The following is a 26,426-nucleotide window of genomic DNA, read 5'->3' on the forward strand; positions in this document are numbered from 1 at the left end:
TTCAGTCTATAACACCTCTTCTTAACGGGCTTCACATAAGCCTTTAAAGGAATCCTCATAAATCCCATATCCCCTAGGATGCCTTTCATATCTGAAAATTTAGAGGGAAACAACTCTTGGTATTCGTGCAGCAAATTTGTTATCTTGTCGATAGTGTCGTCGTCCTAGTAATCTCCTATGGTCGCATACTTCAGTCCAGCTTCTATCCCTATATTTAATTTCTTCATTTTCAGTGGTTGCATTATATCTATCATTTCTATCTCAGGTCCGTTCACTTTGTGATGTCCTTTTGACTCTTTGATATTAATGTTACGAGGATATTTGTCCTCTTCTGTAGTGAGGTTATAGCATTCCATCACATTTCAGACCTACACAACCCAATCATGTTGCTAGATAACTGGAACTTTGTTTTCAAAAATATTTTTCTTAGCTATATTCAACGTTGTATCTATATATGGAAAGTCATCTTCAAATCTAAATGGAATCACAAATCCATCTACCATTTCTGCCTAGCTAGCAGTGCCATGTAGAAGTTCAGTTTCTAAATACCAATTTCGAGGGATGGTTTCTAGGGTATGGATAAAACCATGTACCCATTCTTCTCACGAAATTTCTCTCCAAGCTTCCATACAGAGCTGTATATGGTCTCTAGGATCATTGTGACCATCATACTTGTCTGTGAGCTTTGTTTCTATAGAAAATACTTTAGATTCACAAGCTCATGCAATGTACTAAAGCACATGACAAGAATATACTTCTACTTTCAACTAGTGGAAGCCAATAGATCGATGAATACAATATGAACAAGAAGAATATAAATCAATGACACATAACACAATATGTATCTATGGAAATCCACTGCTCAAAGCCCCGCTATATGTATTGCATATATCAAAAATATGAGTGAAGATACAAAGCTTGTTCTCACTGGAACAATTTCGAACAAGTAAACTCATATCTCTCAACTCAGAAGCTAGCTCAAGCTAAATCCTTAGCGTATTATGTAGCTCTCCAAGCCCCTAATCTCTTGCGTAATGCCTAGGATGAATAGCCCATATTTAAAGGCAATTCATGCTTCCAAAACAACACAATCCAAACATAGGATCAATCCCTGATGCATGCATGATATTTAGACTCCAGTAAATAATACCATTGATAGTACACTATCCCTGTACTCTAGTCTTAACTAGGTCTTTCTCTGAACAGACATGCATGAGCTTCTCATGAGGAAATCTTCAGTTAAATGGAGTAGCACTAGTGGATGCATTAGTGCACCAACTAACTATTAGTCCTCTATTAGTTCCAAAAACATTTTAGAACTAATTTAACTGAACTTAACTTAGTAAACTGAGTGATCTAATTTCCAACTCAATTTAAACTCATGTTGGACCCCTCAAACTTAGGGAGAACATATACATGACTTCAGAAAGACTTCCAACTCAAAATTCCTAAGTTAATTAAGTTAATTAAACTTAATTAACTATTTACAAGTTGTTATGAGAATAAAATTCGATTTTAATTCTCAGTTTAATTCAAGGACAAATTAAACTGGAATTTCTTGTTGCCTTTTCTCAACACTCCCTCTCAACAAGAAAGGGATTATCTGCTACTCTAATCTTGTCTACGTGAAACTAAAATTTACATCTTGGCAATGCCTTTGTCAAAATGTCAACATCTTTCTCCTACATGGGTATGTACTCTAACAACATAACCCACCTCAATACAAAATCTCTAAGATGATGATATCAAATATCAATTTTCTTGGACCGATCATGAAAAAATGGATTTTAAGAGAGTTTGATACAACTCTTATTATCACAGTAAATCACAATTGGATCCATCTGCTGACCAAACAAACCAACCAGGATCTTCCTCATCTAAATGGCTTCACATGTTGCCTGACTCTCAGCCATGTACTCTGCCTTTACTGAACTAAGTGCAAATGATCTCTGTTTCCTTTTGTACCAAGAAACTGTGGCTGACCCAATACTGAAGATCCCTCCTGATATGCTCTTCCAGTCGGATGGACTCACTGCCCAATCTGCATCGGTGAAGCCTTGAAGCTTCACTCCCTCTCTTTGTACCATAATCCATACTGAGAAGTACCCCTGAGGTATCTCAACACATGCTTTGTCACCTTCCAATACAGGTTGGTAGGCCTAACCATCGCTTGACTAAGCTGGTTAATTGCATAGCACATATCTGGTCACGTGTTCACCAAGTACATGAGTGAACCCACAAGCTGCCTGTAAACAGTAGCTTCCACTACTTCCCCTAAAGCAACATCCTCCTTCCTCCAGTCACCTGCTAGAGGAGTCTCCATGGGTTTGCTACTGTCCATGCGAGATCTCCTGAGTATCTCGTTCGCATACATTCCTTGAGACACAGACAACTCCCCAAATCCCTACCATACCTCCATGCCAAGAAAGTAATGCATGAGCCCCATGTACTTCATCTCAAACTCTCTTGCAAGGTCCTCCTTGCAAGACTAGATCAACTGATCATCACCTGTTAGTATGAGATCATCAACATAAAGTATAATGATCAACAATTTACCTTCCACCACTATGTGGTACAAGTTCGCATCCCATTCACTCTTCGTGAAGCTCAACCCGGTGAAGTAGTTATCTATCCTGGTGGCCGTTCCACATCAATCTGAGGCTACTCAACCTTAGGAGCTAAAAGCTCCTCATCTGCATGTAGCTCAAGCTCCCTCTAAAGGGAAACTCACATGGCCTTCTTCTTATTGAATCTGACATCCCTGCGAACAACTATCATCCTACTGTACGACAAGTACACCTAATAGTTGTGAGGTGTATCAGTGTACCCCAAAAATATCCCCAACTCTGTTGTCGGCTTAAGCTTCTTCTGTGCATCTTTGGTCACATGACAATATACCGTTGGCCCAAAATTCCTGAAGTGACCAACATCAGGCCTCTTACCGAAATAAGCCTCGTGTGGTGTCTTGATCTCACGTATCTAATGTGGGCTACGGTTCTGAACATAAATTGTTTTGTTGCATGCCTCAACCCACAAGTGAAGTGGTAGGCCCTGATCATGCAACATCGCACTCTTAATTCCTATTATGCTTCTGTTCTTCCTCTCGACCATCCCATTCTGCTGAGGATTATGGGGTGACATCAACTCTCGTTTAATATCGTCTGCTACACATAAGTTCTTAAAATTGTTTGAGACATAATTGTTATCACTCTATAGAGCTTTAACCAACTTGCCTAACTCTTTCTCCACCAATGATTTAAAATCACAAAAAATTATGAAAGTTTGATCCTTTTCCTGCATGAAAAATATCCACCATTTTCAAGAAAAGTCATCAACAAATATAACATAATACTTGTGTTTTGCCATGGATGCTGTCAAGAATGGTCCACACACATCTAAATGGACTCACTCTATAATAGCCTCTACTCATCTGTCTCTGTCACGAAAGGAAGACTTGGTGTATTTTCCCAAAGTACACCCCTTACATGTATCAACTTCCTCAAGCGTACCTTTGGGAAGACAGAGAGAGATTTATTGCAATATATTCAAAGCCCCATGATGTAAGTGGCCCAATCGCCCATGCTAGAACTCACCAATGTATTGGCTCTACATGTTTCTGCTTTTGTGCTCAAAGAAACACACTCCTCTACCTCTAAATTATAGAGATTCTTCACCCGAATCCCTACCTTCTTTACTTGACCTGTAGCTATGTGTCGAAGGAACGCCTTTCCTTTCAAGAAGATCACATCATAGCCTCTGTCCTCAAGCATGGTAACATATACCAAGTTCTTCTTCAACTCGGGAACATACATAACATTCTTCAAGGTGAGTGGAGCCTCATGCTCCCTCTGAAAAATAATCGTGCTCAATCCAATAACACTATACTTCCCATCGTCACCCATCCCGATATGCATCTGGAGATCTTTCTCCTCCAGGTCACTGAATAACTCTTTGTCGCCATGTGGAATGATGATCCATTGTCTAAGTACCATACACTTCTCATCATTGATGACACCATGCATGAAATGAGGGAAAAGTCCAATTCAAATTGAGAGGCCAAAGCCTCACGCGCCACTCCTCCTAAGGACTTCTTCTTGGACTTCTTGAGTGGACAATTTGTAGCAAAATGGCACAGCTTATTACAATTAAATAACTTAACTTTTGTCATGTCTTTCTTCTTACCTCCATGATAAGAATCTGATTTGGAATGGGAAGCTTTCCCTTTCCCCTTCTTCACCTTTATCGCTAAGGCACAATTCCCTTCATCATCAATCTTTGATGAAGAGCCATCCCTGGTGTTCCTCTTGATCTCCTCCTGCATCAAATCTGACCAGAGTCGTTCCCAATTTGGCAACTTCTCCTGACCATTGGCAGAGTCCTGATAACTATGACAACTCTTTGGGAGTTCTAGAAGAACAAGACTCACCATATCATCCTCGGCAATCGTGATTTCAACACTTCCAAGTTCATCAAGACATTGAGTGAACTTGGTCAAGTATTTTGAAACAGTTTCACTTTTCTCCATTTTTATTTTTCTAAGTTTGTCCTTCAGTGCCAATTTACTTTGGTCACTGTTGTTCTGATACAAGTCTGTCAATGCTTTCCTTATAGCATACAAAGTTTCCTTACCATGGAGGCTCGAGACAATGTGGTCTCGGACTCCCTCAAGGATTATCCACCTCGCTTTCACAACACACTTCTTCCATTCGGCCAAATTTTGTGCATCTGATGTTTTTGGATTAGGAATTTATTGATCAACGAATTCCTTCAAGGCATTATCCTCCAGCACAACCTCCATTCTATCCCTCCAGGCTATAAAATTCATGCTGCCTTCCTAGTCATACTCGAGCCGCAAATTATAGAACGCCATTTACCGATCCTGAAGTATGTATTGCAAATTCGAATTTCACATGTAACCCAAAACTCAAACTTCGAAATCTCCTCTAGTATATTGTTATCAACTCCAATACCATGTAGAAAATCCTGTAGTTTCATAAGCTCATGCAAAGATTTTTCTCACTAGAAAAATTCCGAACAAGTATGCTCAACTCTCTTAGCTCACAAGCTAGCTGAAGCTAAGTCCTTAGCCTATTCTATAGCTCTCCAAGCCCCTAATCTCTTGCGCAATTCCTAGGATGAAGTCTTTGGGTGACTTAGGTTTAGTCACTTTCTTGGTAGGAGTGGGAGCTATCACAAAGACATTTTTATTGCAGGCAGTTGCTATATCTGCACATCGATTTTTTTGTTGAGCCATAGTCAACCAACACTCAACAAATGGGAAAAGCCCAAACGTTGAGAAAGTTCAAGCAACAACAAGTGTTGTTTGAGATTTATTTGAGAGAAGTAGAAGACAAAAGGAAAAAGAATGCCTTCACGTTGAAATGCATAAAAGAATGTGTAGATGATAACATTTTTCCCCTCATTATAGATGCAAAGACAACCAAGCAGGCTTGGGACACTCTTCAGAGCAATTTTGGTGAAAGGGGGAGTAATCAAGTTGAAAACGAAGATTTTGGTGAATCCCACTTTGCTCACCCACAAGTGAATGAAGCTTTGGTGAATCCAACAACAGAGCATGCTGATGAGAGTGAAGTTGTGATTGGAACAACCAATAGTATGGAGAATTCAACAACTAAGATTTTTGATGTTAGCTTTGATGAGGAATGATTAGCTAATGATGAATGGTTGCATATGATACAACATAAACATCGTATTGATGAACTGTTATTTGGTGAGAGGAGCCCAGTTGAGTTTTCTCTCACATTCTGTGTTGCTCTCTCAAAGAGTCTTATGCAAGGTGTGTTTTGATACCAAGTTAGAGAATTGAAATAATTGAGAGAAATGGAATAGAATGCTCTTCTCAATATTATCAAACAGTTAAATAATATTACATAGGAGACATTACGAATAATCAACTGAAATAGACTAAACTCTAATTTGCTATGACACATGGATAAACAGTTATAACTCATAATAAATAGTTAAAATTAATTTCTCCGACACAATTGAATTTGAATTCTTTTACATCCTAATACATATAATAACGTCGTCAAAATCCTAGGTGCACGAACATTATATTTTAACAATGGTGGTGAAATCCCATTTCCAAGGGCATGATATTTTAAGTTTATCAATGTTCAAAATATTTCAAATTTAAATTTCCAACCAGTCGTAATAATCTAAATGGTATCCCAGCCTTATTCCACAAAACCCACTTATCTCAGTCACTATTTACTATTAGTTAAGTTTTGAGTCATTACTATTGTTTAAGTTTAATTCATTGAAGGTTTCTTTTCTGGGATATAATTTTTGGTGATTTTAGAGTACTCTGCTCAAATTTTATGGCTCAAACTTCTATTTAGACCAAATTTCTAGCGGATTTAAAAAAAATAACAATAATAAATTATAAAATATAAATATAAAAAAGAGTTAAAAAAAGTTAAATTTAGCTTTAAAAATAGTTTAGACTAATTATTATGTTTTTTCCGGAAATTTAAAGATATATTTGTAAATAAAAGTATAATCTTTAATTATTATCCCTGTCAAGCACATATAACGTAATCGATGAATGCGTTGATCTTTAATTACTTTTTATCTGACCAAAAATCAAACTTCAACTCGTAACGTTAAGATTATAAAATAAAAAAAAATATTATTTTTATTATTTAAGTTTTTGATGGATTAATTGAGCTTATATTTTTTTGCGTAATGATGTTTCCTCCGCTGGTTCATTGATTCGGCCTGAGATACAGTAAAACCGTTTAAGCATTTGCAGTTCGGAATACTAGCTTTGCAGTACTATCATAGACACCTCATATCTCATTCATTTGGAGTTTGAATAATCACGTGACTTCCAATCTTTGGACGTGGATGAGAAAATATTTATCCAATTCATCATCATGTGACTTGTCCAAATGTGGACGGTAAAATATTTTTTATCCAATCGATTCCACTCTTCACTCAATGTAACAGAAAAGCAATCCAACAACAACGCAATGTGATGTTGGGTATTTTTAATGGGGAAAATACCAAAAACTAAATGTTCAAACACACAGAGGCAATGCTCTGTTTTACTTTACTCCAGGATCTTTTGTGCATACAGAAGACTTTTAAAAATTCACTGAGAAACAGAGTATTTCACCACCATTAAAACATTCTATTCATTAAAACCTGATGCAAAGATTTACCACTGTAAAATCCCTTTTATATTCACTGCTGTGAAAAACAACAACTTACTGGTGTAATAAAAGTTTACATAAGTTTACTGCTGTAAATAAAAATAACACAGGTTTACAAAAATCGCTCCACCATTTCCTTTATTCACTGCTGTGCAAAACCACACATGGTTTTTCTCTACATCAAAAAAAAATTACATCACCTGGTTCTTCACATTTTACACACTGCTGTGTGTTTTTTTTCTTTTACTGCACCCTCGTATTTTTTTTGTGAGCACACCCTTCAAAAAAAACTTCCCGTGTGCCATACATTATATATTTAACACATGCCGTATATAAGAAATATAAAACATATAAAAAAAAATTAAAACTATGCGCCCATGCTCATATTAATGGGACTCCACCAAAAATTACGTATGTGCCCATAATCATTTAAGACGGGCCTCCACCAACCTTCGTAAATGCATTAAAGGCCTCAGCGTTTCCTCCACGGCGGTCAACGAAAAGACAAACATTTTACAATTTGGTTTTGGGAAGCCATCGCGTCCGCACTTCATCGCATCGCAACTTTACTCATGTTAAAGACCCCGACCCTATGACATTGCCGATAGCGATGTGCTGATGCGATATCGGCGATCGCTCATCGGCGATGTTTCATATTGCTGCCACTGACTGCCTCCGATGCTCCAACCCGCCGATATGCCGACTTGCTGATATGCCGACACGATCTGGATCGCTGATCGGCCAGATTTAACGGTTGAGATTTAAAGTGGATCCTTTATTCTGCAATTTTAAATTTTGAGTGTTTCTGCCTCCCGATCCTTGGTGAAGTGCGCGGCTATAGTCTTCATGCTGCTGCATGGCTCAACTGTTGCATAGTTGAAATTATATTTTCAACACTCCCCTTTAATTTCAACTGTCGGGCATTCAATCATACCCAAACACTTCCTCAAAAATTCAAAGCTTTTCTGATCCAATGGCTTTGTCAAGATGTCTGCAACCTGTTCCTGAGTGCTGCAATGTTGCAAACTGATTTCTCCATTGCTTACCAATTCTCTGATATAATGAAACCTTGTATCAATGTGTTTCGTTCGTTTGTGAAACACTGAATTCTTTGACAATGCAATAGCAGAGCTATTGTCACAATAAATTACTGTTGCTTTTGCCTGCTCTTGGCCTAGACTTCTCAACATCCTTCTCATCCACACTGCTTGACATGCTGTTGCTGTAGCTGCCACATATTCAGCCTCTGCTGTAGACAATGCTACAATGGACTGCTTCTTAGAAGCCCATGAAATGGCTCCTGAACCCATATGAAAAACATAACCGGAAGTGCTCTTCCGATCATCTACACTTCCAGCCCAATCGCTATCAGTGTAACCAATTAAATCTGAACTTTCTGAGACACTATATAATATGCCAAACATTTTGGTACCTTTGACATACCTCAAAATTCTCTTTGCTGCCTGCCAATGTGCCTCCTTTGGCCTCTCCATGAACCTGGAAATTAAACTAACAGCATACATTAAATCAGGCCTAGTTGCTGTTAAATACATAAGGCTGCCTACAATACTTTTATACAAGCTAGGATCAAAATCCTTGCTGCTGTCCTCTCTGCTGAGCTTTAATCCCATTACTGTGGGAGTGATTGCTGCCTTGCATTCTTCCATCTTAAATCTGCCCAAAACTTGATTTACATATCTTGCTTGAGATATAAAAATCCCTTTTTCATTTTGATCTACTTCTATGCCTAAGAAGTATCTCAACAAACCCATGTCAGTCATTTCAAATTCATCCTTCATGACTGATTTAAAATTTTCAATGAGCTGATCATCATTACCTGTGAAAATCACATCATCAACATACAAGACAACAATTAAAATTTTACCATCTTTTTCTTTGATGTAGACAGTGGGTTCTCCTTCACATTTGTCAAATTCATTATCCAATAGATATGAGTCTATCCTGCTGTACCATGCTCTTGGCGCTTGCTTCAGCCCATAAAGAGCTTTCTTCAATTTGCACAGTTTGTGCTCTTCACCTTTCTTCTCATAGCCGAGAGGCTGTTCAACATAAACCTCTTCTTTTAACACTCCATTTAGGAATGCTGATTTCACATCCATTTGGTAGACTTTCCATTTGTTTTGTGCTGCTATGGACAGCACTGCTCTCACGGTTTCCATTCTTGCAACCGGTGTGAAAGTCTCCTCATAATCTCTCCCATACTGCTGCTTGTAGCCTTTGACAACCAGCCTTGCTTTATGCCTTTTAATCTTGCCTTCAGCATTGCTTTTGGTCTTGTAGACCCATTTCACACCAATGACTTCTTTGCCTTTTGGTAACTCTACCAAATCCCATGTTTTGTTTCTCTCTATGGCATTCATCTCCTCATCCATAGCTTCTATCCATTTCCTGTCTTTAATTGCATCTTCGAAATGAATAGGATCATCAACATAACAATACAAGGCAAATAAGGAATTCATTCCTTCATTATAAATGTCACTTAGATTTCTAAACTTCTTACCTCGTTCACTTGGTGTGCAAGTGTTTGAAGATGCACTTGAATTTCCTCCTTGTGGTGTGCTTGGAGAAGCACTCTCATTTATCCTCAATGGTGTACCTTGCTGTCCTTGTGTTGTCCTCAATGGTGTCCTTTGCTGTCCTTGTGTTGGCGCTGCTGTTTGGGGATTCATTTCAGCCACTTCCTCTTCATCTTCATCATGAGACAAACAGTTCTTGACATTAACTGTCTTCTCTATGCTTCCATCCCAAGCTTCCTCTTCAATGAATTGAACATCTCTGCTGACAAAAAACTTCTTGGTAGATGGGATATACAGCCTGTAGGCTTTGGATTCCTCACTGTATCCAATGAATAGACATTTCTCCCCTTTGCTGTCCAACTTCCTCCTTAGCTGATCTGGAATGTGTGCATAAGCCACACATCCAAAAACTCTCATGTGGGTGACTCCTTGCTTTCTCCCACTCCATGTCTCTTCTGGCACTTTGTTCATGACTGCTTTTGTAGGACACCTGTTCAGTATATAAACTGCACAATGTACAGCTTCAGCCCAATACTCATTTGGCAAATGCTTTGCCTTCAACATGCTCCTTGCCATCCCCATGATGGTCCTGTTCTTCCTTTCAGCAACTCCATTTTGCTGCGGAGTGTACCTTGCTGTAAACTGTTTATGAATTCCATTTTCTCTACAAAATCTTAGGAATTCCTTGGAGATATACTCACCTCCTCTATCAGTTCTCAAAACTTTAATGTGCAGCCCGCTTTGGTTTTCAACAAATGCCTTGAAATTTTGGAATTTCTCAAACACTTCACTTTTGTTTTTAAGGAAATATATCCAAGTCTTTCTTGTAAAATCATCAATGAATGTCAAGAAATATAGGCTGCCTGCTAATGATGGAGCTTGCATTGGTCCACACAAATCTGAATGGATAATCTCTAAGGGTGCCTTTGCCCTTATGCTTTTCCCTGATCGAAAACTTTCTCTATGTTGTTTTCCCAATATGTAGCCTTCACAAAGGCTGTCCGGCTTCTCTATCAATGGCAATCCTTTCACCATTCCTTTCCTACTCAACAAATTCAGACCTCCAAAATTGAGATGTCCAAATCTCAAGTGCCACAACCAATTCTCATCCTTTGGCACGCTTTGGAAAGCCTCTTGGGTAACTGCTGCAATTTCTCCTTTGTTTTTCAAATCTGCCCGGATCCTGAGAGGGAACATCCTGTTCCTTGTCATCTTTACTTCAGCAATGCATCTTTTGCTGGGTGGTATGTCCATGATGGTGCGCACATCATTTACAAAATAAACATTGTAACCCTTTTGGATAAGCTGTCCAACACTCAATAGGTTACATCTCATTCCGGGGACATAGTAGACATCTGCTATGGTTTTCCTTTCTCCTTGTTTTGTAAATATTTTTACCTCCCCTTTTCCCATAACAGACACTTTGCTATCAGTTCCTAGTGTGACCTCTGATTTCATATTCTGATCTAAAGCAGAAAAGAAGGCTATGTTTCCTGTCATATGGTTGCTGCAACCTGAGTCTAAAAACCAAATTTCCTCACTGTTTGTTTCAGCCATGTTACAGGCTAACAACACATTACTTTGACTGCTGTTTTCTCTAGTAACATTTGCATTTTGTCTAGTGTTCATATCATGCTGTTTCTTTCTACAATCACTTGCATAATGTCTATACTTTTTGCAATAATAGCATTGAACATTAGATTTATCATACCTTTGTCCTTGAGCATGATATTGTCCTCCTTGTTGGCTGCTGCCTTGGCCTTGGTTCTGATTTGGATTGCTGCCTCTTCCTTGTGCATTTGATGAGCTGTTCCTTCCTCCTCTGTTCTGGCTTCTGCCTCTTCCTTTCTTGTTTCCTCTACCTTGACCTCTTCCTCTTCCAAAGGACATCTGGGTCTTGAAGGCTTGCTTTAGAGATGAGTTTTCATTCCTACTCAACCTCTGCTCATGTGTTATCAGTGATGCATGTAGCTCATCAACTGAAAATCTTGAGAGATCCTTTGTCTCTTCAATGGTGGTGACAATGGCATCAAACTTTGAGGGTAAGACCCTCAATATTTTCTCCACAATCCTTCTGTCTTCAATGGTTTCTCCATGAGTTCTCATTTGTGTGATTACACCAATCACATGAGTGAAGAATGAGTCAATGTTATCTGACTCCTTCATGTTCAGATTCTCAAAATCCTTCCTCATCAATTGAAGTTTTGCTGTCTTCACTCTCTCCATGCCTTGATAGGCTGTCTTGAGGGTTTGCCATGCTTCATTGGCTGTCTTAGCTGCTGCTAACCTTGGAAACATACTCTGGTCTACTGCTAGATACAACAACACTCGGGCTTTTGAATCCTTCTTCCTATTGTTCTTAAGCAGATCCTTCTCTCCCTGAGTTAATGCATTGAACTCAGTGTCATCTGCTGGTTCTTCAAAGCCATCTTCAACTATTTCCCATAAGTCTTGGGAGGCAAGCAGGGTTGTCATAGTTATTGACCAATAGTCATAGTTCTTCCCATTAAACTGTGGGAGCTGGGTGTTAAACAAACCCATACCAGTGCTTGTGCTGGCCATTCCTTGACTGTGTATTTAAAACAAATCACTGCTTCTTCAGCAACACAAAAAAAACTTTTGGAATACCTGAATCCTTTGTTGTCTGAGTCTTCTGTCTGCCTGAGAAGTTTTGCTGCAGCAACAACCTTCTCCCTTCAGCTTCTTTAACCTCTTTAAAGAGCCTGAGCCTGCTCTGATACCACTGTTGGGTATTTTTAATGGGGAAAATACCAAAAACCAAATGTTCAAACACACAGAGGCAATGCTCTGTTTTACTTTACTCCAGGATCTTTTGTGCACACAGAAGACTTTTAAAAATTCACTGAGAAACAGAGTATTTCACCACCATTAAAACATTCTATTCATTAAAACCTGATGCAAAGATTTACCACTGTAAAATCCCTTTTATATTCACTGCTGTGAAAAACAACAACTTACTGCTGTAATAAAAGTTTACATAAGTTTACTGCTGTAAATAAAAATAACACAGGTTTACAAAAATCGCTCCACCATTTCCTTTATGCACTGCTGTGCAAAACCACACATGGTTTTTCTCTACACCAAAAATTACATCACCTGGTTCTTCACATTTTACACACTGCTGTGTGTTTTTTCTTTTACTGCACCCTCATATTTTTGTGAGCACACCCTTAAAAAAAAACTTCCCGTGTGCCATACATTATATATTTAACACATGCCGTATATAAGAAATATAAAACATATAAAAAAAAATTAAAACTATGCGCCCATGCTCATATTAATGGGACTCCACCAAAAATTACGTATGTGCCCATAATCATTTAAGACGGGCCTCCACCAACCTTCGTAAATGCATTAAAGGCCTCAGCGTTTCCTCCACGGCGGTCAACGAAAAGACAAACATTATACAATTTGGTTTTGGGAAGCCATCGGGTCCGCACTTCATCGCATCGCAACTTTACTCATGTTAAAGACCCCGACCCTATGACATTGCCGATAGCGATGTGCTGATGCGATATCGGCGATCGCTCATCGGCGATGTTTCATATTGCTGCCACTGACTGCCTCCGATGCTCCAACCCGCCGATATGCCGACTTGCCGATATGCCGACACGATCTGGACCGCTGATCGGCCAGATTTAACGGTTGAGATTTAAAGTGGATCCTTTATTCTGCAATTTTAAATTTTGAGTGTTTCTGCCTCCCGATCCTTGGTGAAGTGCGCCGCTATAGTCTTCATGCTGCTGCATGGCTCAACTGTTGCATAGTTGAAATTATATTTTCAACATGTGAATCCATGTGAATCAATGAGAAGGCCTACCAATGTGAATCCATCCACATCTGCATTGTGAATCAGGAAGGATGAAAATAACCATCCTAGAATCCATTATTATTATAATCCATTTGACCATCAAAGTTTCCTCAGAATTTTATAAGATCAACGCTTATGCCAATGCAATTTATTTTTTTCTGCTATTATTTATACGCGTCTGAATTTTATAAGATTTAACGCTTATGCCAATGCATTTTTTTGTTCTGTTATTATTTATATACGTCATCGTTTGATCATCAAATATCCACATCATTTTCTGGTTGTATTAAGTTTTAACCACTGTGCCAATTCGCTGTGTTATTTTGTTATGAGATTTACTATGAGTGCGACGTGGACATCCATCTTCATCTTCCAGCACTAGATCATAGTGCCGCTTGCACACTTTTTCTTTATTTCACATATAAATCTTAAGCTTTGTCAAACATATAAATCTGTCTTAAGCTTTGTCAAACATATAAATCTGCACTGCCATTACTCTATGAGTAAGAGATTACATCATTAATATGTGATGGGGACTATGTCTGAAAGTTTATGTTGGACTACTCTCGTTATCCAAGATTAACATTCATAATAATCACGATGTTTACAGTGCAGGCAAGCATTCAAAGAGTATCATCACTTTGATATTCAAATGACATACACCACCTTCACGAAACCCCAAACTTCCATTTTATTTTAATTTTAATTTTTTGGGAAAACACGATCAGTTGGAAAAAGGTACAGAGAAATCAAATATGATGAATCTCAAGATCTTGATATGAACAACTCATTAAGCCCCCATTGATTCGATTATGTGGAGATACTTTTACATGAAAATTTCATGTGCAGGTTGAACTAATTTCCGTAGATTGTCTGACCCTATTTGAAACAAAATAGTTTACTGATGGCATAATTATTATAGATGTGAATTCGCTCGAAAGAATTATTTAGTAATACATTTTGATCACAGCTACGAAGGGGAACGTAAGATGAAGCAATGCATGAGAATGAAAAATAACTAAAATCAAGTTCTGATCAACTGAGAACAGTACGACAGTTGACCCTGATTTCTCCAATGGTGCCTGTAAGAGGGCTGATATTCCCCATCTTCACCATCGATTCTGCAAACTGTTGGAGAAAGAGCTCTTCATTTTCTGCATAAGCCTTCACTGTTTCCATCGTCGTCCCTTGGCCCTTGGCGAACAATTCTTCGTCTGAATTCAACAATCCATACCCGCTCAGCAAGTTCTTGAAGTAGTAGTTGTCGAATTTGGTAGGACTTACAAAATCCAATGGGGACAAGTTATTATCTCCTCCCGATTTCGGGCACCCAGATATGAGCCGACTATAGTAAGATTTGTCCAGGCTGGAGTCTGCCTGCCCATTTCCACTCTGGTTGTAAAGTCTCTGCCGGAAACTTGTGCATCGAGATTGGCCGATCGTGTGACTCCCTGATTAATTGGCATTTGCATTTGTATGTCATTACTTAATAATCTCCACTTAATATTGGATGCTGCAAAACGAAATGAATGAACTGCAAATTATGACGCTGCAAGTAAATACGATATATAAATACCTGAAAGGGCCACCAAGTCTACCTCATCCAGACCCTGGCGTTTAAACTTAGTAATTAGAGTCTGGAGAGTTGAGTTGGGCGCAGGGATATTGTTGTTGGACCCACTCAAACTTGCACTCCTCGAGTCTCTTCTCCCCAGTAAAACTTCCCAGCCCAGGCCTCCACTCTGATATTATTCATTTATAACATATCACTAGGAACTATTAGTTACTAGATTATAATATTGTCATGGAAATCAAGTGCTAGCAAAGAGATGTATATATGTTATACTAAGATACTGGCTAGTAAAGAGATTAGCATATGATTTATTACCAGGACCACTGAGTCACGAGCTGAAATAGCAAGAATATCTGCACAGGATACAGTTTTGGGACAGGCCTTCTCCAATTCACTCTTAATCTGATCAATGACTTCAAATCCTCTGGCAGAGTTATTGTTGGGATTTGATCCCTTCTCACTCACAATGGTTGAACTGTTATCCAGCAGCAAAGAGGCGTCGCACCCCTGTCATGCCATGAAAATTTCACCCATAAATACATACATTTTACTACTAATAGCAATTAGATCAATGTGCATAAAGAAAATAATGGTGACCTGAACAAAACAATCATGGAAGTGAAGCCTGAGTAAGGATGCTGCCATTCGAGCTTCCTTCATCACCGCCTTCTCTACGACCGATTGAACTATTTGTTCGGCCATGGGACATGAATGGTCATAAAAATGTGGAATCAAGTTATTAGAAGGCTGAGGGTACGACACCGGGAATGACATTACGAACGCCTGCAGCGAACAACGTAGCAAAAGAGGGATAAGGGAGAGGCGGGGCGACATAGATATGGTCATGATTCTCATGAATGAACGAACTGCGATTTGGATCAATGAGCCCAAGAAACACGAAAGAAAGAAGAGGCTGTTGGTCTTGGGTATGTGGACGCGTTACATAGATATGGCCATCATTGTCATGAATGAACGAACTGAGATTTGGATGTATGAATGAAACCAAGAAACACGAAAGAAAGAAGATGCTGTAGGTCTTGGGTATGTGGACTCTTCCTTATATAAAGGCATGGGCAGTACTCCGCCGCGTTAACGTTGAATTCAAGTGTTGAAAAATTCAATGGAAGAAGACTGCTCAGCTACTCCACTCTACCACAACCTACGCGGCATGGTTGATTCATATCTTTAATTGTTACTAAAGAATTTTAAAGTCAACAAGAACGCAAATTTTCCTGTCGGTTGGCTATTCAAAACCTGAAGAAGAATACGCGTGTCCGACTAAGTCAATGATCAAAGACGAATAGTGGTTGTCCCATGCATGAAAGGACGGCCGAAAGTTTGAAGGGCAGGTAGCCGCCATTGTTGTTGTTCTTGTACTCCGTATATATAAAATTCAAATTCCTTTAACCCGCAAGTACCTCCTTTTCCCTTTTTTTTTTCCAATATAAAATAGGAAGCAGAAAGAAAAATATTTGTCCCAATAAACCACCGTTCCAACTCTCGGAAGCTTCAAAATAAGTAATTCCTCTTCAGGGATCTTCATATATATAAAATCCCTTTAAAGCAACAAATTTGTCTTTCGTCTACTTTAGAAACTGCATTTTTTAACCACCTAATTGCGTAACTTATTTATAAATTTATATAAAAAAGTTTGAAACAAAATATAAACACTGTCCCAAGAAACTTGCATACAGGCGTATGCCACCTTTTTCCTTGAAGCCGCATCTCAACGGATTTTCTTATGAGCGTCGGAGAGAGACGGCTGCTCCACGGCTGCTCCACTTATGGTGTGTTTGTCATTTCACCAACTCCCAATCACCCACTCCACTTTACTTCCACTCCACTTTACTTTTTTTTTTCTCAAATGAAAAAATCGTGTCTCAAGTTTGGACTATACATAGTTTTGTTATGAATTAGACCTAGATTGGAATACAATAAGTGTGGTGAACAAATCTCTGTAAACTATCTATCTAAAATTTACCAATATAAAAAAATTGTACAAAAATTAAATATTCAAAAATCGCAGTTACATAGCCAATTTAATATTTACCCTCATGTGAAATTAATATCTAAACTAGCCATGTAATTGTGGTTTAATATACAATAAATTGTTAGGTATGGGCATGTTTTATCTTTTCAATTTTATATTATTTATTGTTTGTAAATTTATTTATTTTTAATTGTAAAGCTAATTTTTTTATATATTTAATTAGTTGAAATTTTAAAATAATATGGTAATCAATATGAATTACTATTATTATTTCTTTTTATATGAAATATAGAATTGTTTGTATTGATTAATTTATATTTAATATTTTGTGTGACAATTGAGAGATTGATGACCATTTCGAGAGACTTGTTTGTTTTGAAGGAACTTGTGGATTCGTCGCCTTTTAGTTGATAAAATGGTTATTGGAGTGGAGTTCTATTGAAGGATCCTCCAACTGAAAGGATAAGAGGGGTTTTATCCCCCCTTCATCCCCTGTCTATTAACTGGCGTTGGTGGATTTCGCAGAGCTACACAGACTATGCGAAGCAACATATCTTAGCATGCCCACTGGATGTATTGTTGCAAATTCTTATGGTCTGCATGTCGATGAACTTTTTGGGATCCTTGAGCTAGAGGAGGCTCTTGGACTTAGCAATTGCAATAGTGGTAAGGATGTCAGCAAAATGTTTTCTAAAATGTCAGAAAGAGATACTCACTGAGAGTATGGTAATGCACACAAAGTGTTTGACAAAATTCTCCAGCTAGTGTTGGATCTAGAAATGAAAGGTGTTGGGGACTTAGATCATAAAAAATTTCCAAGTTTTCTTCAGTCCATGTCTCGTGAGTCCCTTTGTTTACGGTCATAGAATCAAATGTTGTCAGGGCATTGGCTGACAATATTCAACAACAAACAGGTATCCCTATGGGTAAGATGAGGCTCCTCTGCAGAGGGAGGAAACTAAAGATGGAAAAAGGCATGTGAAACTATGGGATTTAGAGGGATTCCACTATCTCTATAGTAGCATGCTTGTTTGGAGGTGCCCGAGAAGGCGAGGCATCTTCAATATGCAATCCCCTTCCATTCAAAGATTCCCTTAAGTTAGATTCCAACTCTTAGTCACTAAAGGATCTCTCATGTCAAGCTTTCAGGGTGGAGCATTCACCATACACCCCAACATTTGAGGTGAATGATATTTTAACTATGATGAAGGTAGTAGATTATAAATGGCAAGCCATTATATGTTGTTTCAATGGTTTTTGGCCCTCGGCTTTTGCCTTTTGGGATTGGGTTCATCATAATCGATCTGAGAATTTAGATTTTCTATTTTGTTTGAAAGAATATTTTGTGGTAGTCTTCAAGGATCTTGAAGACCAGAAGAGTGTTTTCGACCAAAGGCCCTAGTTTTGGGGTTGTGTAGGTCTTTCAATTCAACCATGGTCTCTAGAGATTAACCCTCTTTCCATGAAAACTCTTACTACTCTAATATGGGTAAGGCTCCCAAACATACCCCTCCAATGGATTTGGCTAGATGTCTTCCGAAAAATTAGTAATTCAATTGGTCACTTCATCAAAATAGACAGTGAAATATTGGCTAAAGGCTTCATCTCATTTGTTTGTATTTGGGTTGAACTGGACATGAGTGAAGGATTACTAGATAAAATTACTCCCAAGTTGGCTGGAAAGGAACATTCTCAACCCTTTGATTATGAAAATGTTTCTTTCAAGTGTAGAGTTTATCAGCAACTTAGGCATCCTCAAAATGCATGCCCATTCTCAAAAGGTTCATGTGACACCTTGGAGACAAGAATAACCAGTTGTGGTTGGTGTGATCGAAAGACAACATGTGTTAAGATATTGACAAGCAAAAATATTTGTTCAGAACAACAAAAGACAACCCTAGACATCTCGACTTCTCAAGATGCAGAGGAGACCCTAGTGGCAATGCCTCATCCATCAACAATGGAGAATATCTTGTCAAAGAGTAGTGATAGAACATTAGCAATTCATGTTAGTAATCAACAAGCTTAAGTGCACCCATGAGTTTGACCACTCCGACTATGAGAAAGAAATTTCGTGCTGAGCTAAGATGGAAGTGATGGAGTTCTCTCAAACAATTGCAACTGATAACTATATAGGTTGGGTGAATCTCTGTAGGAGAAAAATGAAAAAATAAAAACCCATTAACAATTCCAGTGTGTAAAACTAGAAATGTTGAAGATGTTCTTTGAAGTTCTCACTTCTTGATTTAATCTCTCTTTTTTCTTTTTTTTTATTTAATAGAATTTAATTTAAAAAACAACTATATATATTTTTATTTAATAGAATTTAATTTAAGAAATAAATATATAATTGTTTGTAATTTTTATTGATAAAAATAAAATTACAATATAACTAATTAAATTTAATTCTAGATTAAACTATAAAATTCTTCTAGACACAGTTAAATATAAAGAAAAAAAAAAAAAACCAGCCCACAGGGCTTTGGATTGACAGTGAATGGGTGCATTGTTAAGGCACTCCTTGTGACAGGTCACTGGTTCAAATCCCCCATGGGTGCTTACTTACCAAAAAAAAATACAAAAAATAATAAAAATAATATATAAAATATGAACTTTACAAAAATATAAATAGTATTATTAAGAATTGACATATATTCATCTTAATTTTCTATGTACCAACTAGCATAGATCAATCTTAATTACAAGTCTATGAAGTGTAGAAATGGATAAGTTTATTGAGGTGGGTAAGTTTCTTGAGGTGAAAATATCTTTTAGAGTGTTAGAACAAAAGAATATTTGCACCATATGAGACTTGATCTCTTTCCACACTTGGTACATTCATGGTTAAGATTGATACACACACACTAATGCCATGTATAATTTTTCATTTTTTAAATTGTATTTTTGAATGCAAAAATGAATTGAATGCCTTGAAAATTCCCTTGGACACTTGAATTGTTTAAACTACACATCTTAAACTTTTAATTACAAAAATATTTATTGATTCTAGATAAAATTGTCAAGACCTTTTTTTTAGTGTTAAAAATGAGAAAAGATGTACACCTCCAAAGACATTATTTTGTTTGGGAGATTGATAGATCCAAAATTAAAATGGATCTATGTTGGTTTATATATATATATATATATCCCGATAGTAAATATAGTTAGATATTTGTCATTTTTCATTGACGTGTTTTATAATTTTATAATCTAGTTTTTTTTACTGTAATGTACATGTGTGTGCATGGGGGGTTCTCAGAAAGATTTTACTATAAGTATTATGTTTTTATATGTTTATTAATTAAAGTATTTACATGAGGTAGATCTCATGTCTTAAGGGACCTCGTACACCAATTTGGTGTTGTCTTGGTGGTGACTTTAAAATTAGATTATAATTATTATAGTAAAAAAGATTGGATTATTAATTTGGAGTGGAAATATAACATACATTTGAAGAGATTTCTTATATCAAACTAAACATGCAAATAATTGAATAAAAGAGTTATAATAACACATTATAAGAAAGTTAATTAACCTAACCTTATCTGTGTTATTATAATAATTTTGAAATATATAGAATAATTGAAGATAAGTCATTATAAAGTTATTAGAAGAATTATATGGTGCATTGTGCACATTTAATGGGTTGATTAGAAAATATGAGGAGTGAGTGAAATTCTAAAATGAAAAGGAAACTTTATGCTACTTAGAACATATTGATTCTAAATGGATCGAATGTATTGAAGCAAAGAAGTCCATATGGGGATGCATTTTTTTTTGGTTGGTTCAATGGTAGTAACATGTTGTATTAATTTTAATTAAACCAAAATATAAGGGAGCCTTGTGTGCAACATAAGGGTTTTATACATTTTAATTATATGAAGTAGATTTATAAAACTATTTTACTATGACCAAAGAAATATTTTGTTAATAAAGAAGGTATTCAATGAATGAAAGAGTAAGGATATGGAGTGAATATCCATATTTAATAAAATCGCAAGAAACAATCAAAATAAAATTTGCTTACAAAAATTAATTAATATTTAATATTTTTATTATACTTGAGAAAGTTTGATAAATTAAGAGAGATTCATAGAATGAAGGAAAAAATATTTCGAATAAAGAAATGATGAAAATGTTAATGTAAAAAATTCCACACATTGAAGACAATTTAAGGTAGCTGTTAAAACAATTTAGTGTGTGGAGTTTCGATGTAACCCACAAAAACTCCAAAATCTACTGTCAACTCAAGCTTTTTCCTCAAATCTTTGGAGACATGGCAATAAATAGAGGCTCCAAAAATTCTGAAGTGATACACATCCATATTTCTCCCTCAGAAAGCATCCTCTGTTGTGATCATACCAAAAATCTAATGAGTACTCTAGTTCTACAAGTAGAATGTTGTGTTACATGCCTTTGCCAACAAATGCAGTGGTAGGCCTTGGTCATGTAGCATAGATATTGCAACTCCAACAATTCTCTGGTTCTTTCTCTCAGCTAACCCATTTTGCTTTGGGTTGTGAGGTGTTGTCATTTGTCTTCGAATACCTTCTTTCACACATAACTCCTTGCAATGGTTAGAAACATACTCACCTCCATTGTTTCTCCTTAGAGACTTCACCTTCTTATCGATCTCTTTCTCAACTAGTGCCTTTGAACTCTACAAAATTGGAGAATGTCTCATCCTTCTTCCGCATGAAGAAGATCCAACACTTGAGAAATCATCAATAAAAATAACAAAATATTTGTGTCTGGCACTGGAGGCTGTCGAGAAAGAACCATAAACATCAAAGTGGACTCTTTCCAAGACTACATGTGCTATGCTATCTCGCTCATGGAATGTGGATATCACATACTTCCCCAAGGTACAACCTTTGTAGACATTGTACTGCTCAAGTGCTCCTTTAGGGAGGCCAGTGGTTATTTTCTACATAATTTTCTGGGTGCCATGATGCAAATGACCCAATCTCCTGTGCCAATGTTCATCTACATTGCGACTCTACACTTTTTATGCCTTATTGCTTAATGTAAAACAATCTTCCACATATAACTTGTACAGGTTCTTCACATGAATCTTGATCTACTTCACTTGTCCAGTGGCTATGTATCTAAGGAATGCTTTCCCTTTGCTAAAGATCACATCATAACCACAGTCTTCCAAAACTACTATAGAGATGAGATTCTTCTTTAGGCCTAGAACAAACATCACATCTTTGAGGTGAAGAGGAGATCCAGACTCCCTCTGAAAGGTTACTATACCAATCTAAGGATCACTATACCTTCTTTCATCTCCAAGCTCAATATGCATTTGGATATCTTTCTCCTCTAGGTCATTGAAAAACTCTCTACACACTATCATGTGGAACAAGGAACCATATTCCAAGTACCACACACTTCCCATCACAATGTTAGCCATGCATGCAATAAGTATGATGTCTAGCTCAAATCGTGAAGCCAATTCCTCAATTGTTGCTCCTCTTGAGTTCTTCTTGCCATACTTTTTATGTGGACACTTTGTAGCATAGTGCCCGAATTCATGATAATTGAAGAATTCTATCTTGGATAAGTCTTTCTTTCCCCCTTGGATGGATTCTAGTTTGGTTTGAGATTTATTTCCTTCTCCCTTATTTCCCTTTCCAACCAATGCAAAAATTTCTTCATCCTCGCCCTTTGATGAAGTTTCATCTCTCGTATTCCACCTAATTTTTGCTTGTACATGATTAGACTATAAGCATTCCCAATTTGGTAATTTCTCCCTCCCATTCACCGAGTCTTGGTAGTTGTTCCAGCTTTTGGGAAGACCTAGAAGAGTTAGGCTCACAAGGTCATCTTCTGCAACATTCACACCAACCCCTCTAAGCTCATCATGAACTTGGGTAAATCAGGTGAGATATTGTAGGATAATGTCATTTTTCTGCATCTTGATATTTCAAGGTTTGTCTTTGAGGGCCAGTTTTCTATGATCGTTGTTATTCTCGAACAACTCTATCAATTCCTTCCACATTGTGTAAGGAGTTTATTTCCCATGGAGATTTGAGATAATGTGGTGTCACACTCCCTGCAAGATTATTCTTCTCGCCTTGGCTACATCTTTATTCCATTAGGCTAGGTTTTGTGCATCATATTCCCGTGGTTTTCAATATTTGTCTTGACATATTATAGCTATCCATTTTCATCGAGCACTGCCTCCATGCGATAATTTCATGCAATGAAATTAGAGCTTCCTTTCAAGGAATACTATAATCTCAATCCGTTGAAGGTCATATTCCCAAATATGAAGATATCCTGCTACACTAAAGTTGCAAATTCGAACCTCCTCAGAAACAACTTTGAAATTCCTGCTCTAATGTGAATCATGCTATGATACCATGTAGAAATTTGGTGTAGAATTGCAATTGCTCAAGAATTTTTAATCTAAATCAAGAGACATAATTCTACTCTACTATTTTGCAGACATTAATTCACAATTTAGAACAACAATCTCAGACATGCAGTAAGAAATAACACACATGCACAATAATTTTCAAGGGGAAAGAAACTGCTGAAAACCCCTTAATCCTGCTTGCATTGAATCATATGAATAGAAATGTATTACAATTTCTTGCTTACTTTGAGCTCAACTTGCAAGTGAATATCCTATCTCTCTACTCAATGAGAAGCTCTAACACAACACTCGCGAGTCGTTGCTAGAAAAGGGGTGGCGAGACACTCGCGGCAACCAACACCCGAAAGGAATGCGAATTACGTAAAACTAAATAAACATAAAAACAATAACAATGGCGGCTACCTGAAACTTTGGTCCGTGTCCCTTCGTACCTGAAACTTTCGTCGGTCTCGCTTTCTTGAGTAACACCAAACTTGAGTAACTGACAGGAAAATCTCCTTTCTGCAATATATCTAACAATTATTTAGTAAAACTTAAAGATACGAATCAATCATCGTCCCGCGTAGCAGCTGAACACTCTCTTCCATTGAATTCCATGATCTTTTTGTTCAACATTAACGTCATGGCCATCACCATTTCGTCCCTCTTATCTCTCTTTTGCTACTTTGTTCATTTGCATTATCCTATCCTATCCTCAGCCCCCTCACGATTCCCATGGTCCAACAATAGAAGGATTCCAGAGAAGTCAAATAATTGCCGATTACAAAATATTTGGAAAATCTGATAGAGAAGTCAAATAAGGAAGCTCGAATGGTTCCTCACTCTATTTCATGATTAGTCATACATATTCATATGATTGCCACTGGTATCAATTAGCTTGGACTCGGTGATAAAAATATTGTTGGTTTTAATAATTTGAAACGAACACATGTTAGGACAGGTAAACCAATGTAAAGCAAGAATACGAGGAGCAATAATACAAGAACAATACAAGGATTCGAGGGAAGTCAAATAATTGCAGATTACAAAATATTTTGAAGATCTGATAGAAAAATCAAATAAGTAAGCTTGTGAAACTCTGATAGAGGAGTCAAATAAGGGAGCTCGAATGGTCCTTGATTCTATTTCATGATTAGTTATATATATTGATAGGATTGCTACTCGAATGGTCCTTGATTCTATTTCATGATTAGTTATATATATGGATAGCATTGCTACTGTATTTTGGATTGATATAATCTGTTTGGATTCATTTAATTCTGGGTCTAATATAAGGTGAGAGGATCAAATTTCTTGAGGTGGAATTTTTAAAAAAATGCAAAATACAATATGTAAATAAATTGATATCAATATAAACTAGTTCATATAGATCTTCAAATAGAATATTTAAATGGAGTGTTGAAATATTTTCGAAAAATATAAGGCTTAATCATCTTACTCACATATGTTTTCTATTTCTAATTTCTTTAGATGAAATTATATTATTTAATAATCATAGGTGTCAACTCTATGTGGCCATCATACTAGGTTGTAGAATGACAAACATCACCATCACACTAGATTGTAGAATGACAAACTTACACATCGCCATCATACTAGGTTGTATAATGACAAACATCACCATCATACAAAATTGTAAATTGACAAACTTATTTTTAATAAATTTGAAACAAAAGCATATTAAGAAAAATAAACAAATATAAAACAAGAATACAAGGAGCAATAAATTCCGTAATGGTATATTCATTAAATTATACCATCTCTCATGTAACATTCACATTTAGATTACAAATGGTTTTAGGCGACCATAAGAGTTATACCAAATTCAACTATTCTAATTTAAATGGTTTATCCAACATAGTAATATCAATAAACCCAACTTATTGGCATAAATTTGCCAATCTCTTGCAAGTTCTTCTTGAAATTTTGTGCCAAGCACTTCCTCTTTTTTGCTCACTTTTCATTTTTTTCCCTTTTTCTACTTATTTCCACACACAAAACTGTTATTTGTAAAAATAATATAAAAAATAAAAATAAAAATATGAATATTGTTTATTTTCTTTTGACTTTTACAAATCCTTGTAAATTCATAGAAACTCCATAAATCTTAGCTCATTAATTGTCACTTGGCTTTCATTCTAAATTTTGAAATTTTCCAAACTAAATATATTTGAACCAAAACATAATTTTCCTTTTAATTAATCTTTTCATGAAAGAAATTATTTATTTATCTTTTATTAGACTTCAAGAAAATCTTCAAATCCTCATTAATTAGATTCTCAATGTTCTACCTTCCAGCTTTACACACATTTGAAATCAAGCTGATTTTTCAATATATATTATTTAAGTATATAAATTCCTGATCTAATATCTATTAAGTACCTAGAAAGAATCTTCCAAGGTAAAAAAAAATTGGGTGCAAAATTTGGAAAAAGGAATGCATCTTGAAAGCAGGCTCTAGTTTTATATGTATATATATATATATATATATATATATATATATATATAATTTTGAGTAATACAAAAAGAAAGTAGTAAATCATAAAGACTTTTTTTAATTGTTTAATAAAATATATACCCAGTGAACATTGAAATATTTTATTTATTGCTTATGTTATCCACGTTTAAATGTTTTTTTTGTTATTAGTATATTTTTAAATATATGTCTCTCATATTAAAAAATAGAGAGCATATATTCATAGAATATGAACTCTCTCTTAATATATATATATATATATATATATATATATATATATATATATATATATATATTCGTTATTATTATTATTTTTTAAAATTCTATATGTGATTTCCTTAATAAATAAATAAATAAATAAACTTTTCAATAAAATAAAAGATATTTCTCTACACAAATAGACGCACAAACATAGTTGATCTAAGTGTATATTTATATCTATATTCACTCACACA

At 36.3% G+C, this 26,426-nt stretch overlaps 1 protein-coding gene across 1 annotated transcript; it reads right to left on the bottom strand.

Moving 5' to 3' along the window:
- Window positions 1–14,280: 14,280 nt before the first annotated feature.
- Window positions 14,281–16,132, bottom strand: LOC149169428 (peroxidase 49-like). The gene is made up of 4 exons (XM_089427093.1): window positions 15,718–16,132; window positions 15,436–15,627; window positions 15,124–15,289; window positions 14,281–14,998 (listed from the first exon to the last, which is right to left on the bottom strand). The coding sequence occupies exons 1-4, from the start codon at window positions 15,973–15,975 to the stop codon at window positions 14,583–14,585; spliced, it is 1,032 nt and encodes a 343-aa protein (XP_089283219.1). The 5' UTR covers window positions 15,976–16,132; the 3' UTR covers window positions 14,281–14,582.
- Between the last annotated feature and the right edge of the window lie 10,294 nt (window positions 16,133–26,426).

The sequence above is a fragment of the Pinus tabuliformis genome, chromosome 4_2 (genome assembly GCF_031772625.1).
Source record: "Pinus tabuliformis cultivar Carrire ecotype Pingquan chromosome 4_2, CPIR1, whole genome shotgun sequence".
Taxonomy (NCBI): Eukaryota; Viridiplantae; Streptophyta; class Pinopsida; order Pinales; family Pinaceae; genus Pinus; species Pinus tabuliformis.

Coding starts and splice junctions, on each gene's coding strand:
- LOC149169428 (XM_089427093.1), bottom strand. CDS start 15,975: ATGAGAATCATGACCATATCTATGTCGCCCCGCCTCTCCCTTATCCCT. Junction 15,628..15,717: donor TCCATGATTGTTTTGTTCAG/GTCACCATTATT, acceptor ATGGCATGACAG/GGGTGCGACGCCTCTTTGCT. Junction 15,290..15,435: donor CTCGTGACTCAGTGGTCCTG/GTAATAAATCAT, acceptor GAATAATATCAG/AGTGGAGGCCTGGGCTGGGA.